Here is a 17,590-nt window from a genome sequence, read left to right on the forward strand (position 1 = left end):
ACTTCCTGGTCCTTGGGAGTACTCCCGCCTATGCCCAGGAGCTGGCCCTTTGGGCAAATACGGGGCACCCCAACAGGGCCACCCCATCCACCTGGGTCCCTCCTGAGAACGTGGTGGCTCAACCTGAGGCTCCACCACTGGCTTCGGAGTAAACTTACAGGTACGTAATCGGTTCCTATGCACTGTCCTTAAAGGCCCATCTCTGCCTTCCGGCCTCACCTGGTAGACTGGAATCCCAGACGGTAACTGCCCTACCACCACACAAGGGGTTCTTTCCCACCGATTAGCAAGTTTACCCAGCCCCATCCTCCTAAAGGTACGTATCAGCACCCTTTCCCCAGGTAAGAGGGGCTCCCCCTGCACCTTCTTGGAATGAAGCTGTACCTGGTGATCACTGGCCCTGGCCGAATGCTCAATCACTTTCTGATAGGCCCTGGCCAACCGCTGGTGATGCTGCTGTACCCACCCCTCTACAGACACCTGCTCCTGCCCGGTCCACGTTCCTAACACTAAATCCAACGGGAGCCGCGCCTGGGTGCCAAACATGACATAATGAGGGGTGAAACCTGTGGATGCGTGGACAGTAGTGTTATAAGCCTTCACCAACTCTGGCAAAGCTTCCACCCACCTGCTCTGTCGCTCTTCATTTAGCATACCCAACAGGTTTAAAAGAGTCTGGTTAAAACGTTCGCAGGTCCCATTACCCTGAGGGTGATAAGGACTAGTCCTACTCTTCCTACATCCATAATACCTGCACAACTCTGCCACCAGTTTAGACTCGAAATTGGCCCCCTGATCAGAATGGAAGCGCTGTGGGCAACTGAATGGCTGTATGACAGTATGCCAAAGGGCTTGTGCAACAGTGCGTGCAGTCTGGTCCTTGGTGGGAATCACCCACGCAAATCTGGAAAACAGGTCAGTCACAACCAGCAGGTTCTGGTAATCATCACAGGGTCGACCCAATGTTAAAAAATCCATACCCACCACCTCCAAGGGAGCAGAGGTCACAATGGGGACCAGGGGGGCCTTGCCTTCAGTCCGGGACTTGCGGACGACACACCTCTCACACGCAGCAATCCAATCTCTATTGTCCGTTTCCATGTTCAGCCAAAAGAATCGTCTGCGGAGGACTGAAAGAGTCTTCTCTCCTCCCAAATGGCCTACCTGGACATGGACCTCTTCCCATACTGCCTTCCTCTCAGAGAGGGGAACCAGTATCTGCTCATGAACCTCCAGAGTGGCGGAGTCCTGGATTCTCCTCATCAATACCCCTTCCCTCAATGACAAGCGGGGCCAGTGTCTCAATAGCTTACGCACCACCTCACCTGCCCGCTTCCTCTCAGTCCCATCAGGAAGATGTCCTCTAGACACATACTCTGCCAACTGCCTCAGAGCCATGTCTTGACTTTGGAGCTTTTCCCATCGTGTGGGGTCCCATCCCCAGCTTGGCTCCTCCTCCACCTGTATACTTCTCTGCTGGACTTGGACTCTTAGCAATGGAGGAGTCGCTCCATCATCTTCCACTGCATCCGGCCTCCGGGACAGCACATCTGCATTAACATTCTCCTTCCCCGGCCGATACTTGAGGTCAAAGGTGTAATTCTCCAACTGGGCCATCCAACGTTGTTCCGTCGCCCCTAATCGAGCCGTTCTCAGGTGTGCCAAAGGATTATTGTCAGTGTACACAGTAAACTGAGCCCCCCATAGATAGTCCTTAAACTTCTCCGTCACAGCCCATTTCAGGGCCAGGAGCTCCAGTTTAAACGAACTATAATTTGAGTCCTTCTTCTCGGCCGGGTGCAAACTACGGCTAGCATACGCTATAACGTGCTCTTGTCCATCCTGGACTTGGGCCAATACCGCCCCTAGGCCTTCAAGGCTCGCATCGGTGTACAGCCGGAAAGGTAATGAAAAATCTGCGAAGGCCAGCACAGGCGCTTGGGTCAACCTCTCCTTCAAACTAACAAAAGCCTGACTGCACTCCTTAGTCCACACAACGGGTGCCTGCCCCTTTTTTGCCGTTCCAACTAACAATGCGTGCAGGGGTCGAGCAATCTTTGCAAATCCCTTGATAAACCTTCGATAGTACCCCGCAAAGCCCAGGAAAGACCTCACCTCCCGCACTGTTGTTGGGGGTTGCCACTCTGTCACGGCCCTGATCTTCTCTGGATCCGGATGGACCCCAGCCTCGTCCACCACATGGCCTAGGAACTGGACCTGGTGCTGAAACAGCTTACACTTCTGCGGCTTCAACTTTAGCCCATAGCCACCAAGCCGGCTCAACACCTTCTCTAAAAGTTCCAGGTGTTCCTTGAACGTGGCAGAAAATATTATCACATCATCAAGGTATACCAACACTTTATCAGTCCCCAGGTCCCCCAAACATCGCTGCATAAGTCGCTGAAAGGTTGCCGGGGCATTACACAAGCCAAAGGCCATCTTCTCAAATTCGAACAGACCCATAGGGGTGGCAAACGCAGTCTTCTCCCGGTCCCCTTGGTCCATTGCTACTTGCCAATAGCCGCTGGCCAAATCCAAGGTTGAGAAGTACTTTGCCTGCTTAAGGTTGGTGAGGGCCTCCTCGATTCGGGGCAGGGGATAAGCGTCCTTATGAGTGATTGCATTTAGCTTCCTATAATCGACACAGAAGCGCAGTGCACCATCCTTCTTACGGACCAGGACTACGGGTGCTGCCCACGGGCTGCTGCTCTCTCGAATCACACCTGTGGATAACATGCCCTGCAACAGCTGGTTCATTTCCTGATACAGGGTAGGTGGAACTGGACGATATCTTTCCCGAACAGGGGCGGCATTACCTGTGGGAATCGTGTGCCGTACTGCATCTGTACTACCCAGGTCGTGGTCTCCTAAGGAGAACACACCTGCCCACGTAGTCGCAAGCCCTTGTACTTGTTCCCGTTCTTCCTCCGTCAATCCCTCGCACCGATCAATCAATTCCTGAAACAAAGGCATCACCCCCGCCGGCTCCACACTCACTGCCCTTACACCTACCTCAATCACACCTCCCTCTACCTCTCGCAGGGTGACCACAGGGTCAACAATATCTGCAGGCCTCAGCTGGGTCACTCGCGCCAACTTCTGATGCCTGTGGAGCTGTACTGGAGCCGGGTGCAGGTTCCTTACCTGGAGGAGGACCCTACCGCCTTCGATCTTAACTACACTCCGGGCAACATCCACTGGTCCCCCTCCCTCCAATGGCTCCACCAGCCCATACACCCCAGTTTGCACCCTAGGTCCAAACACTCGGGCTGCTAGAACCATCTCGCTCTGGCCGGGCACGATCACACCCTTGCGCTGTCCTATCCGTACATGCCCTGGCTGGATGTCCTCTGCCTCCGCTACCACCCTCTTACAATGTGCCAAGGCCTTGGCCCACCCGTGGTGACTTTGGAAGTCCACTTGTTCTGAAAGGAAATCAGACTGAGAGAGGGATTTCGCCAAAAGTTCCTTCCAGCATGCCCCAATGATGTTCATCCCCAAAATGGGCTGCTGGCATGATTTTAAATCCTTTACTACTACCACTCCCTTCTTGGGCAGCAATAATCCACCCACCTTCACATCTACAAGGGCATAGCCCACATAAGGGATCTCTAGCCCGTTCGCAGCCCGTAAAGTCAACCATGTAGCCTCCCCCACAACCCTCTCATCTCTCCCTGGAAGTTTGTCAAAGACATTCTCGGGCAATAAACTTACCTCTGACCCTGTATCCAATAAACATTCTACCTCCATCCCATTAAAACCAACCGTCACCAAAGGGCAAGTCCCAACTAATACCTCTGAAGACTGACTGAGGCCCTGCAACTCCACTCCAGACACCTGGGCCCTGGTGTCTGGACAATCTAGTTTAAAGCTGGGGAGGTGGCACCACAATTCCGTGCAATATGCCCTGCCTGTTTACAACGGCCACAAATGGGACGTCCCTGCTCATCCCATTGAAATCGATGACGTGGTAGCTGGGTCCTGGGGTTCTGGGCTGCTATTCGAGGGGCCAGCACCTGTGTGGGTTGAGCATGCCCAATACGATCCTGGGCACCACTTGGCCGTCCTGGTAACATCCCTTGGGGCATTGGCTCAATCCCCTGCATCCTAGAGTCCGCTCCAGCCCTTAGGTCCCGCAGCTCCGACATCACTTTGTTCTGCAGTTCTTCAAACTGCCCACGAACTTCCTGTAGCAGCTCCTCCTGCAACTTTGCCTTCCAATCATCTTCTCTCCCATCCAGAGCCCGGTTAGCTGAAACCTGTGCACAAGCCGGTGGCTGCCAAACCATGGCCTGACGATCCTCCTCTGCCCAGAGAACCTCGGTTCGCACCTGATCAAACGTCTTAAGTTCCCTCCGGCGGATCAAGCGGTTCAAATTCTGCCTTAAATCTGCATCCTGCAACCCTGTCACAAACTGGTCCCTCAGCACTTGATCTGCATTCCCCCATCATAACCGGGTCCCGCTGCTGTAAGCGCTGATGTAATTCCCGCAGCCGCAAGGCAAAGGCCCTCCCTGTCTCACCCGCTTTCTGCCTACAATCAAAAAACATACCCCTCAAATGGGCCACAGGCACACGATCACCATAGAGCTCATCCAGGTAGGCAAATATCCCTTCGGGGGTATTCCTTAAAGGCTCCTCCAAAACTACTACCTCTCTCCTGGCACCACCTTCTAAAGCCCCCACTATAAAATCACTTTGCTGCTGCAGATCCCAGGACTCATTCCTCAACATTGCCTTAATTCTATTCTTCCATTCCCCATATGAGACAGCTGACTCACTACCCCCAAATCTAGGCACCCAAGGCGACCCAATAAAAAAAGGCGACATCGCTACTACATTACTCCCCGAGTAAGGGCCCTGAGCAGCTCCTGAACGCGGTTGGCCAGAGGCCTCCATCATAGGTGTGGGGTATGTGGACTCCACTCACCCAGCACGAACCAGTAATATCCTGCCGACTACGCCACCTGATGTTACCATAGGGCACCAGGACCCTCCAATTTGGTTCCAACTGGTTGTGCTGGTATGAGTTGCTCCACAGACACCCAAACACCCAAGGGTTGGTATTTTACCAATTTATTTTACATAAAAAGTAAAAACACACTTTAAAACGCCAAGGCTAGCCGATGGCATACAAAAACGTCATAAAAATTTAGTCCGTTCAGGGCCCACTGTCAGATCAGCGGGGCCAGGCGATGTCCGTGCAACAGATGATCCCCACAAGCCCGGTTCCGTCCGCCCCAGCCTATAAGGGTGACAAACACAAGGCGAGCAAACAGATTCTACCACAGCACGACCCACAATCGCCGTATAGGGATACCGAGGGTATCGCGACAAAGGCACACTACCGCACACTTATCACCCCCACAGGGCACCGCAATAATCACACACACACACACACACAAATCGAAACACCCGTACACACCCACTACAAACGACACCATATCACGGTATCCACTACAGGGAGGATTGGTAACCTGGTTTCGAACACCCGCCACTATATCAGCCTAAACCAGACCCCAGATCCGACGCCGACCCGATATTTGGCTCTGTCCAAGCGAACAGAGTTTTCACTTAACTCGCTGCGGGGGGGAATGCCCAGTTACTCTCCCCCGCTCCGGCGTCCCAGCGACTCCTCCCCCGACAGAGCGTCTCGAGACGCGATCGCCACTCGGGGTGCTCCGCTCTCCAGTATCGGCTCCCCTGTCCACTCTCCGGTGCGTCTTCTCCCGATGCCTCGTCCGGTGTTTCTTCTGTCCTTTCCCTGGTGCACCTTTTTCCGGTCTCGCCTCCGGGTCTCTGCTGTCCACTCCCTGGTGCGCCTTTTTCCGGTCTCTCCTCCGGGTCTCTTGTCCTAACTTCCAGGGTGCCTTTTCTGTAATGCGATCCTCCCCCTTCACTTTCCCAACCAATCCCAACCATTGTTCCAGCGCCGCAATTGTCAAGGCAATTAATTAGTCCCGCGATCCCGGCTGACGTACCAAAGGCACAAGGATATAAACAAAACCCACATGCCCATAATACCCACGTGACAGAGGAACACAAAGCACATAATGTGATTAATAATATATAATTTATAACAATAAACATAGAATAGAAAATTACAGAACATTATTCTTGATTCAGGGCTCCATGACAGTCTTGACCCTGAGAATCCTGCCAGAAGAATTCAGTTACAGCTTAGCAGACACCATTTTAGTCAATTACTGCATCAATCACAGGTCACTCGCTGTTGTGTGCTATTAGTCTTTTCAGTTCAAGCTCTTCGTCTTCATTTAATGCTCACATGGGTAACGACAGTGAGACCAGGAAGGATGTCATTGGGCTGAATGGCCTGGCCAATCAGAATCCGAGCAGTGATCAGTTATTGGATTTCTGTGCTGACCACTGCTTGTCCATAAGGCACATCATGTTCGAACAATAGGGGTTTGATAAGTGCACCTGGTTCCAGAGCGCTCTAGGCCTCAGATCAATGATCAATTTTGTATTCGTGCCGTTGGACCTGTGTCCACATGTTTTTGATGCTTGGGTAAAGAGAGGAGCTGAGCTATCAACTAATCACCACCTGGTGGTGAGTTGGATCCGATGGTGGGGGAAGATGCCGGACAGACAGACAGACAGACAGACAGACAGACAGACAGACAGACAGACAGACAGATAGATAGATAGATAGATAGATAGATAGATAGATAGATAGATAGATAGATAGATAGATAGATAGATAGATAGATAGATAGATGCATGCAAACACTTGGTTTGGAAAATACCCCTTCCAAAGTAGACAAGTGAATTCGTTCTCTGCATAGGATTTAGAAAGCCTGTTGAGTTGATGTGACGCGCTCTTACGGGCAGCTTGCATAATGAGCCCATGTAGCAACAAGTAGCAGGTCGACATTACAACTGGTATGTAACAGTGTTAGTCATAATAAAAAAGGAAAACCGTTAAATGGTACAGAGATATATAATCAGTGTGAAGAAGTCGGTTCTTATATGGTGGGATGGACATGATGCAGTAATTTTCCAGTTTCCCTATAGCTGGCCTAGTGCGGAGGTATGGCACTGATATGAGACTCATCTGGCTGGGTAGACGTTCCCTGTTAATCCCAGTGCAGCGATAGGAAGTGATAGGAAGCACCAGCAAGACACCTAAAAGACCAGCTATAGTGTCTTGATGCTCAGATAGGACAATAACACAATCAAGTGTTGAGCTGAAGCAGAAATGGCCACCCAGAGCATCTCTGATATACAGGAGGGAAGTAGCTTGTACTTACACATAAAAACATATGATGCAAGCTTACAAGTAACTGTGTATGAAAGGGTTACAAAACACCCAACTGTAAAAAGTTCCATTAGTGATGTTCCGCCAAATGGGACTGGCTGCTTGTGAGTTTTTCAGCTTACTTTTAGTCTGGCTTTGTTATCATCCGTGGGGAGGTGCCCGTTAGAGCCAACTGTCTAACACCTGTCGCTGCAATAATTCTCCTATAGAGGTGATGGTCCCAGATATCCTCCCTCAAATCGCACCTGTGGCATGCTGCCATTTCCTGCCAGGTTAGTAAGTGGAACTATTTCAGGAATGTACCAGTGTCGCTATTCAGTGGGCTGTCCATTGAACTAAGCCCACATATCAGCGTTTTCATATCAATTTATCAATCCGACAGTCGAGAAAAGTTGCAATAGAGTTCATTTTCAGTTTTTTTTTTTTTAAACCCTGGGATAAATGTGCCCACTACCGGCTTTTAATGAATGGCTCTAAGACGGAAACAGGAAAAGGCACACAATTATACAGCTGTGAGATGAATAGCTGGGTAATGCAAAAGGAAACGACAGAAAGACATGGGTGCTGGATCAGTGTGGTCCTTATTCTCACTTTTCTCTGTATGAGTGGATGCAATGCGGAATGCAAGGCGCCTGCCCCTTTAATGTTCCGGACTGAGTACATGTACAGCTCTGGCTATTCAGCAAAATGAAAACTTGACATTCTTGGCATTTATGCACTTATGATGCAACGCAGATTTCTCAGTGAATTCTGATTAATTTAATTCTGTCTGAAGCATAGATCTCACAGTCAGGAGTAGAATGGTGTTTAAGGACGTAGACATGTAACCTGCCCTTGTGAAACCCATCTGTTGTACCCTTTTGATAAATGTATTAGTGAAGCAGCAGATCTATAATAATAACCAAAGTAAATGGAATATTTATAGATGGAACCCCTACATTCCCCTCTTTGGTCACTATTGGACCTGAGCTTCTAACCATGCTTGTGGTTGTGGTTTGAAGAGCCCTTGTGTGTTTATTTAAAACGTATTATGTGTCTGACATATTATGTTCCCTTTGGTGAGCATCAGTGTCAAGACAACCTTCCGTTTTAGGTGCTTTCTACACATCTCTGACCACTAAATAGCTTTGTAGATATGAACTTGTTTTTGAAGATACTTCAGTAGAAGCTTTAGATGGATGGGACTGGTGCTCTAAGAAGCAGGCCTTATGAGTCGGACTCTATTGCTGATTCCACTAAACACTTTTTCTTGATGTGAGTCTTGCTCTGACTGCCCTGCAGCACGACCCTAAGAGTCTGCATGTTTCATGGCATGACTGTGGCCTGAGTTACAGACTTGAATGTCAGCGTGTGGCTTGTGCCACTCAGCAATCTGACCTCTTCTTTCTTGAGTTTCCCTTGCGTCACAACCAAGCTTTTCTGTCTCCTGTTTTCCGGTGGTCCAACTTAGTGGTGGATGGTATGATGATGATTTATTACGACCAGTTGCAGTTGTATCCATGATAAGCATCACAATACAGGGCTGCTTAACACTATTATTATAACAACTATTACAAGAACTAACTGGCAGACACCTGTCTCTCAATGCCTGCATGTTTGCAGGCTGCCACAGCACTACAGCAAGAACAGATATGAACAATGTGAACAGAGTAATTTTAGCTTGCATAACATCTCAGCACTGGCTGTATATCTCACTTCTTTCTCGGTTATCTGTCTCAGTGGATCTTAAATTAGTGACTGTATTTTGAACAAAAATTTTAATAGATCTTTTGTAACCAGTTAGCAAAAGTATAGTCATATGAATCGAGGGTGCAACATGGTCGATGAGGAAGATCTGGTTCCAAACAAAGATTCTACTTTGATTGTATGGAAATGGTTGGGATTTGCAAAATCTGACATGGACCAGTCAATTTATTTAATTATTTTATACCTTAATAATTAAGTTTACTTATTACAATGGTTCTGCGATGGGCTGGCCCTCCATCCTGGGCTGTTCCCTGCCTCGTGCCCATTGCTTCCGGGATAGGCTCCGGACCCCCCGCGACCCAGTAGGATAAGCGGTTCGGAAAATGGATGGAAGGATGGATATTACAATGGCTCAAGCGATGTTTCTTGTGAGGATCGAGTTGGTGGTTAAGTAGTTAAATGTTAAATACATGTTGCTACCTGCATTCCTGTTTGGTTGGTTTGTAAACAAACAAAACGTGATCAAGATTGTGGATTGTGATTCTAGCCAAAACATCACGATTTGACCATTGGGCCACATCGCCCATCCCCAGTGCAAGAGCTTCTGTGTCTCTGAACTTTGGGGGTCATGTGCTGCAAGGTCCAGCTGTCCCTTAGTGCTTCCCATCTACTGGTTGCCAGGTTACTCAGCATTTCAAGAGTAAATGGTGTGAGTCAGGTTGATCTGAAACTGTTCCAAGTGGACTGTAAAATGACAAAATCTCTCTTCACTTGGCTGCGTATCTGAATATCTTGTTTGTATTATTGAACTTTGACCTGTTGTGCTCTTGCCATGCAGACACATAGGATATTGAATTTAGGTTGAAAGCTTAATAAAATCCCACCATGTGTCCTTGCTGGCTTCCCATCGCCTGCAAAGACCCCTACTAGCTCCTCTGGTAGTTCATTTCATGGCGCGCCTGCACCCTAGAGGCAGGATATTGACTGTGGTATGGGCACCTTCCTGCTTATCTCCCTGGTCTCTCCCTCACTCCCTGTGGGTCGAAAGGCATTGGAGCTCGTGTTACAGCTTCAGGACCAAGAGAAGGCTATAAGAGCGGGGAGGAGAAGATCAGATGTGGAGAGAACACCCTAAGAGAGAGTAGTAGCAGAGCAGAGCTCATCGCCAGCCGAAGACCAGGGGATGATCGCTGCTCGCAGCAGCTCCGTAGGAGCCCGGGGCGGCCATGAGGATTCCTCTAAACTCCGGAAGCAGTCTGTGGCGTCCGTGAGTGGTGGTCGTGTCCTGAAAAGCACCCAGGAGAACAGTCGCGACAACCGCAGTAACAGTGGCATCCTGCAGGGGCTGCAGAAGGCCCGCAAAGCCGCACTCATTCGGGAGCTGGAAACCAACTGGTATCTGCAGCTGTTTGGGCTATCCAGAGAGGACACGACAGCCTACAGGACCGGAATGCCCTACCGGTGAGCCAACCTCATGGGTTGGACTGGAGCGGGCGTCCTAAAGGTTCAATGCATATCAGCTTCATTAGCTAAAACTGGGCTGCTGTTTGTTTATGGCGAGATAACAGGATCACTGAAGGGTTACCAGGAAGGATTCCTTCTTCAGGGCATCAGTGACTAGATCCACATTCATGCGAAACTGTTTGCTCAGTTGTGAAACATTTTTGCTAAAGATGGTACACATACCGAGAATTGACAGTCCTGTTACGGTGTGAACGATTCACTGCTTAGCATGTGAAGGGTGGTGTGGCTTTTGTTACTGCGTCAGGCTGACACTATTTTAAGCTTGTGTTCTTTGGCTAGTTCAGTGATCCTGTGACACCCAGCTAAGCCAAGAGTGGGAATGGTTGTCTTTCATGCCCTTTGACATTCTTCGCCTGCCTTAGGCTTGATGTGTTGTAGACGGGCAACCTACAAGCTGGATGAATACGAAAGGTAAAGATATAGTGGCTCAGTGGGCAGTACCGCTGCCTCACCTGTCCAGGGTTGGGGGTTTGACTCAACCATGTGTGAGTGTGTGGATTGTGTTTATGTTACATTTTTCAGGTCCCCACAAAGATCTGTGAATGCAATCAAAAAACAAAAAATGCCAAAAGTCTGGCATTTTGTTTGGTTACTTATGGTTAAGGTCAGGGCTGGGTGGGGCTTAAGGTCGTCATGTTGGAATTAGAGTTTCCCCCATAGCGAATGGAGAGTCCCCACAAAGATACAATTACAAACCTGTGCGTGTGTGTTTGCGTGTGGAGTTTCTGTGATCTTTCTTCGTACTGCAGGTTCTCTCGTTCGTTATTGATGGGTAATTGTCCAACTTGTGAAGCACTATCAACCAATCCAAGGTTACATCCCTGTCTTGTTTACTGAGCTGCTTGGTATAGGTGCCAGTCCCTGCTCTTGTGACCCTACCCAAAATAAGTAGCAGAAGTTGGAAGATGGATGGATGGATGGATATGAGTGTGTGTAACAGAGACGATGGCGTGTTTATAGCCCAGGTGTCATTGCCCGAAATCACTGTAATCAAAAGCCAACACTACCAATGGTCAATTTGACTATTAAAGTTAAACGACAGTCAGCGAGCCAATAGCCTCTGCCAAAAATACATATATTCTTATTAAATAAATAGACATTACGAATCCATATTCAACATGGGGATTGTCCTATAGGAAATAAAATGATGGCGCTTTTAATTACCACGAATGAGGTAATATGCCTTTTACAAACTTTTGACATCTTCATTTGTGTTTTACAACAGATCAGGGTAGATCAAATGTCATTCAAGAGCTGGATGTTATGCTGAGAATGGTATTGCATGTCGCTGAGCTTTTATTTTTAAGGGTATTCATTACTGCTGACTTGAAATATATTTGAATGATTTTCAGATGGTGTACCAGTGATTTTATATATGTGTGTGTGGGGGGGGAGGGGTGGCGAGGACTTTTGAGATGAAGATGTTGTTGATGTAACTAAGTGTAGGTGTTTTTTGGTCTATCCATATTGCAAAATATCTAATCCATTGACCCGTTCTTAGCAACAGGATGTCACAATTATTTTTTTCTATTTCATCAAACTGTCCTTGCCTCATTCTCCCAGCATCTATCTCTCAACAAAGATAATGAGATTAGTGCAATGAGGTTTGAGCCTGCTGACTCACTACCCAGCCATTCCCACCTGTGCTATCATTAAAAGGGTCCCCAGAAAAGGTTCTAATTGCAGTCCAAACTTGCAGTTTGTCCTAGAACAGCTAGACTACCAGAGCCCAGATCTTACAGAACGCAAGCAATTGTGGCAGTTTTTTTATTTATTTTTTATCTAAACATGAGATTCCTAAAGACCAGGATTTCAAGGGTCTTTATGTCTGAAAAAGCTCTGCTGTTGTGTTGGACCTGAAGCCTTTGTCTGGCTTCTCTTTAGCAGAAAGTGCTGGTTGAGCCAAACCTTTTGTTCTACACAACCAGTTAAAATGTCTCAAATTCAAGGAGAATGTTTTATTCAGATGGTGTTTCAGTACACTTGTGTAAAGGATGCTTTACAGAACCATTAACTTAATGGTTTTGTCCTGTAATTACCTGATGGCAGCAACCGTGCTCCCTTCTGTTCAATGGAATGATGCATTTCTCACCTTCGGATAATAAATATTAAATTAGTTTAATATGATGCTGCATTTTACAGTCTGTGTTGCACTTGTAAAGGTCACTGGTCAGATGAACCTGGAAGCCCTTAAGTAGATGTAGACTCACCATTTCAGTCAACTGCAATTTTATACGAATTGAGAGGCATGTAAAATATTAATGTTGATCGTCTTTTTTGGCCAGTTAAGTCTGGGTGGTGGAAGTTTTATGAAGGTGGTAGAAACTTGTAGGAACTTTACAAATGTGCAAATTGTCACTGGATCTAAACTCTGGGTGTTTGTGTGTGGGGAGCGTCCTGGTTCTTCTCCTGCTCTACTTTTTCTTTCTCGTCAGTCGGTTCCAGGCCCCCAGATGCCTCTGGTTCCTCGGTTTAATTCACCCACATACGTTTGGAGAATGGTGGGGGGGGGGGGGGGGGCGTTTTGTCCCTTGATGGCTACAGCTTCCGTTTTGCCTTAGACGGACTTAAACTGCCAGTGTGGATGCTGCAGTACTTTCTTTCCATTGTTCAGTTGTAAATTGGCCAGTATTTTAAAACAAAGTCTACAACTGGGACAGTTAAGCAGTGGCTCAGAACATAAAAGCTTATGATATAGAAACCGAAATGGCAGTAAAGGTAGGGGAGCAAAAACAGGGTGGTAGTGCACAGTCCTGTTGTTTTTAGTTCTTAGTACTTAATCATGACTCTCTGACAATAATAACAACATCTCTGCATCCAGTGCAGCCCCCACTCCAACACTCATGTAATATTACAGCACAGTTTCCCAATCCGGTCCTCCGGGACCCACAGACAGTCCACATTTTCACAACTTACTGGGAGCTGGGAGGGAGCAAAAATGTGGACTGTCTGGTAGGTAGCTCAAAGGGAGCAAAAACATTTACTGCAGGTCCCCAAGGACCGCATTGGGAAACACTGTATTAGAGGAAGTTGTTCCCTGGTCTGTCATTTCTCTCTTTTTTTCTATCTGAAAATATCACTGATGATTATAAATCATATATAGACTTATCATGAAAGTGAAGTAAAGAGAAAATGAGAACATTGCCTTCAAGCACATAGTGTTGTTTCGTTACTGGAATATAGTGTATTTGTGTCTGGGAGGATTTTGTCAGAAATAAATTGAGACTAAATAAATCTGCGGCAGTCCTCAGTCACATTGTTTAGGTCACCACTGGCTCTCCTGGAGGAAGTAAGACAGGCTGAGCTGACAGCGCCCTTTACATCACTCTGTCTGCTCTTACTTATGTTCTGGTAGGTCTGCAGGTTTCTGCTGAATTGCATTCTTGTTACAATTGAAATGAGGGGTGAGGCTGAGCTGCTGCAAGACCAGCATTAGGAACAGTAGGTGGTCATGTAGGCGTCACGTTTACTATTAATCTCACCCAGAGATCATTTCCTTCACCCTGCGTTGGGAAACTGCTCATAGCTTATTTAGTGTGAAGTGGGAAAAGGAAGAGATGGGCACCAATGGTGCATTAGTAGATTTTTTATAGAATGAAAAGCGTTACTAAAGCCCTCGGTTCAATAGTCTGATCAGATAAAGTACAGGCTTGAAGAGCGTGTTGGATGACATGCACTCGATGACCATGACAAAATTAGCCACCTTTAGAAGCACGAGAAGCAGGAAACAGAATTCGAAAACCTGTTGTTTACATACGTCGGTTCATTTGCTGTTTACCGGCGGCCAGTTCCTTCTCTCATATGGCATTGTCACTTTGCCTTGCAAAAATTGAATTCTGACGTGTTGAGTAACTGAGTAAGACACAGGACAGGAAATGGAAATGAGAGACGGCAATCCGTCTCGGTCTCCAGTGACCTTTGCTGACTCTTGCTGGGTACTTTCAGACTATCTATGGCCCTGCATTTCATGGCAAGGGCCATGTGTTGTGGGGGGGGGGTGTTGATTGATATATACAGCAGTGCTTCAAACCAGTAGCAGAAAAGGCTCCCTGTGACCTTCACTGGTAGCTGAAGCCACCTGTATCATTCTCACAGCTTTCTGTAGCGTTGCAGTAATATGGAAGTGTCAGATGCTGCAGCATTAACTTGAGTTAGATGTCTTCAACAAGGCAGAAATGGATCATATTGTATGTAATTACTGAATGAATCCAAAAAACCAGAGCAGTACTTGGTGCATGGTGGAACCTTGGATTATGTTATTTGAATGTTTCTGAATTTAATTGCGGTTTGCAGTATGAGACCCTTGTCAACCTGTAGTGATACTGCATGATTGAGAAGCAGTGCTGTTTGTCATTGGGGGGTTTGTGAGTTTACCCCGAGATCTGTTCCTGTGAAAGGGTGGCACAAAGCCCGAAACGACGATCAGGGTTGGATTGGCCGCGAGACATCTCATTTAGGTCATCACGTCGTCCTGAAATGATGAGTGTCAGGAGCCCTTTCGTCATTAATCCAATTAGACATGCAAATTGAGATCATTATCGTTAATGGAAAGCAACTTGGCGAGACGCTGATGAGCTTTGATTGTTGGATGCCCTTTGACACAATGTTGCTGTGTGGGGGTGGCTGTGTGTTATGGAGATGGCCCGGTGAGAGGGGGAGAGAGGGGGGGGGGGTGTGGAGAGGAAGGGGAAACAGGTTGAAAGAATGGGAGGTGGAAAGTGGGTGAGAGAAAGCTCCGCCTACCCCGAGGCTGTTGGGTATTCTTGGTCATGACTTATCACTGGAAAGTGTTTCCAGTATGTGGCTGTTATAAAAAAATAATAATATGTAGCTGCTATATTTTATTATCCAAGTGAGCACCTTCGGTTTATAATAGATTGTTTATTATTGTATGGAAAATTTGTGTCTAATAATTATACTCTAAACTAATAACCGGAATTCTGTGTTAATGTGTCCAAATGGATGCTCAGTTCATACCAGCTGCCTGTAGTTCTACACATAGTTTTACAATCTTTTCGCAGCTGTGCCTCTGAAATTTATGGCTATAAAAAGTCTCGTGACTAATATACGAAGTTTATAAACAATCTGTTTATACGCCACTATTCTCTTTATGAATGTTCAATTTGTATTTACCTTTGTGCAAATTGGTTTCAGCATGTATATTTCTGTCAATATGTGTGAAAAGTTTAATTTGCGTTTGTGGTAACGCACCTATTCTGTTATGCGCGAGTGAGTTTGTGCATGTTCTCTGTGTGCATGTCTGGTCATCTGTAGCTGGTCGCCTTGGTATGTGGGAACGAAGGGATTTGGGGACTTGAGTGCGGAAGCATCCGGCGTCTGCGGTGATGCATGCCCTCGTCGAGTCTGGATGTGGGTGAGCGGCTCTCCGCTTCCACATTCCCCAAAACCAGACGTGACGTCAGAGAATGGGAGAATGGCAGTTACGTTAAAGCTTGTGGACTTTGGCCTGGGACCACAAGCTCTCAAGAAAACACAGGAGGCCTGGGTACAGAGGAAACAGAGGCAGGGAAAGGGATGAGAGAAGAAATGGAGAGGGAGGGTGTGAGAGTAGGAGAGAGGGGTGAGTGGGAGAGAAATAGAGAGAAAGGGGTGAGGGAGAGAGAGAGATGAAAAAATGTCCCAGATTCCCATGGTATTTATTAGACAGCGAAACAAAACTAAACGGAAAGACATTGTGCAGGAGGAAGTGTTCTGGGAATGAGTGTTTCTTTGATTGGAGGAAACTCCACTTGAAAGATCTCGTAAGTTACCTCTTTTCAACTTTCGCCACGTCAGAGCTTGGGAAAAAGAAGTTTTTATTTTTTTCTTTTAACTGTGTTGCCACTGAAGTATCAGCACAGATTTTTGTGTAGCTGAAGAGGGAGACCATTGTCCTGTACATGCGGTGCTTGGACGACCCTGACCCTTTCACCAGTACAGCACGAGAGAGAGATGTACTTGTACAAAGCCTCATGCACTGATATCCCACCCCCCAAACAAAAAGGGGTACAGAAGCTGGAACGACCTCTCTCCAAGCTTCAGAGGCCTTTCGGGAGGGTATACCCCCCCAACGTACGCTGGGGTGGGCTGAAGCCCGGCAGCCATCTGGAGATGAAACACCTGGAGGAGTTCCTCAGCATGCATGGGCTGTCGCTGCATGACTCTGTGCGAGCCGCGACTGGGATGGTATACAGGTAGAGCAGTTTGCATGAAGGGACATGGGACTACGTCGAGGTGTTTGGTGGTATGGGTTTTCTAACACTTGTAAGAGACATATTGGACTTGTTTGTTTTGCATCCTCGTGTCCTAAACTGTTTTCACTGTAAAGAAGAATAGAGATGTCAGTAATGTTGCCAGATTTGCAGTGACTGTTTATTGGAATTCAAAGGTGCTACTCTGCAGGAGCACAAAAAAGTCATGAAACGTTAGGTGCAACTGTTTCATTTTGTTTTCGTTGCATACTTTGTCTGGCACGTTCATTGATTTATCTGGACATGGCATTGTGCTGTCAAGCTTGCGGAACATGTGCCAAGCAGGACTGATATGAATCTAATCTGTTCTACTGTGATTCAATGTCTTATTTGGGTTACGGTTCTCCGAGTTGCCTTAGGGGCCTTTGGGCTATCTATCGTTTCCTTGGTAATTGAATTAACAGCTACCGACCTGTATTTCCAGGTCATCCAATTTGTGAGCTCTGACCCAAGGCAGGATCAAATAGGACACCAAACCTCATATCTACCTCTCCCATTCAATTGGAACAGGGTCTTGGACAAAGCAAAGTCATCCATCATTGCCTGGAGCTGAATAACGGCCATTTTGGGCTTTACTCACACACTATCTGGATTTACTGAGCCACAGCTCACAATAAAGTTTTTTGTAATTGGATCCCATTGACACTTTTGTGTCACGCATCACAAAAAAAAAATCATGTAGTGCTTTGGTGGATTTATGGTGAACTGGCAGAACTTTGTAGGAAAACTGTGGTTTTGCTCAAAGTCAATAGGGCAGTATACAGCTTTGTCGCTTAAGAATCATGCCCATGATTGTAAGGTCACTGGTTCAAATCCATTGTCTTGCAAAGTGGTTTTGCTGATGGGAATT

General features: G+C 47.1%; 1 protein-coding gene across 2 annotated transcripts in view; it reads left to right on the plus strand.

The window, feature by feature from the left end:
* Window positions 1-9,999: 9,999 nt before the first annotated feature.
* The window catches only part of kcnab1a (potassium voltage-gated channel subfamily A regulatory beta subunit 1a), a 55,148-nt gene continuing 47,557 nt past the window's right edge, over window positions 10,000-17,590 (plus strand). The window contains exon 1 of one of the 2 annotated variants that reach the window (XM_048981736.1): window positions 10,000-10,426. In XM_048981736.1, coding sequence (XP_048837693.1) covers window positions 10,149-10,426 — 278 coding nt within the window. In that variant the 5' untranslated portion in view covers window positions 10,000-10,148. Of the gene's footprint in view, window positions 10,427-16,134; window positions 16,684-17,590 lie in introns of those variants that run through there. The other variant, XM_048981737.1, reaches the window with a different exon arrangement.

This window comes from Brienomyrus brachyistius, chromosome 17 (assembly GCF_023856365.1).
Source record: "Brienomyrus brachyistius isolate T26 chromosome 17, BBRACH_0.4, whole genome shotgun sequence".
Classification (NCBI taxonomy): domain Eukaryota; kingdom Metazoa; phylum Chordata; class Actinopteri; order Osteoglossiformes; family Mormyridae; genus Brienomyrus; species Brienomyrus brachyistius.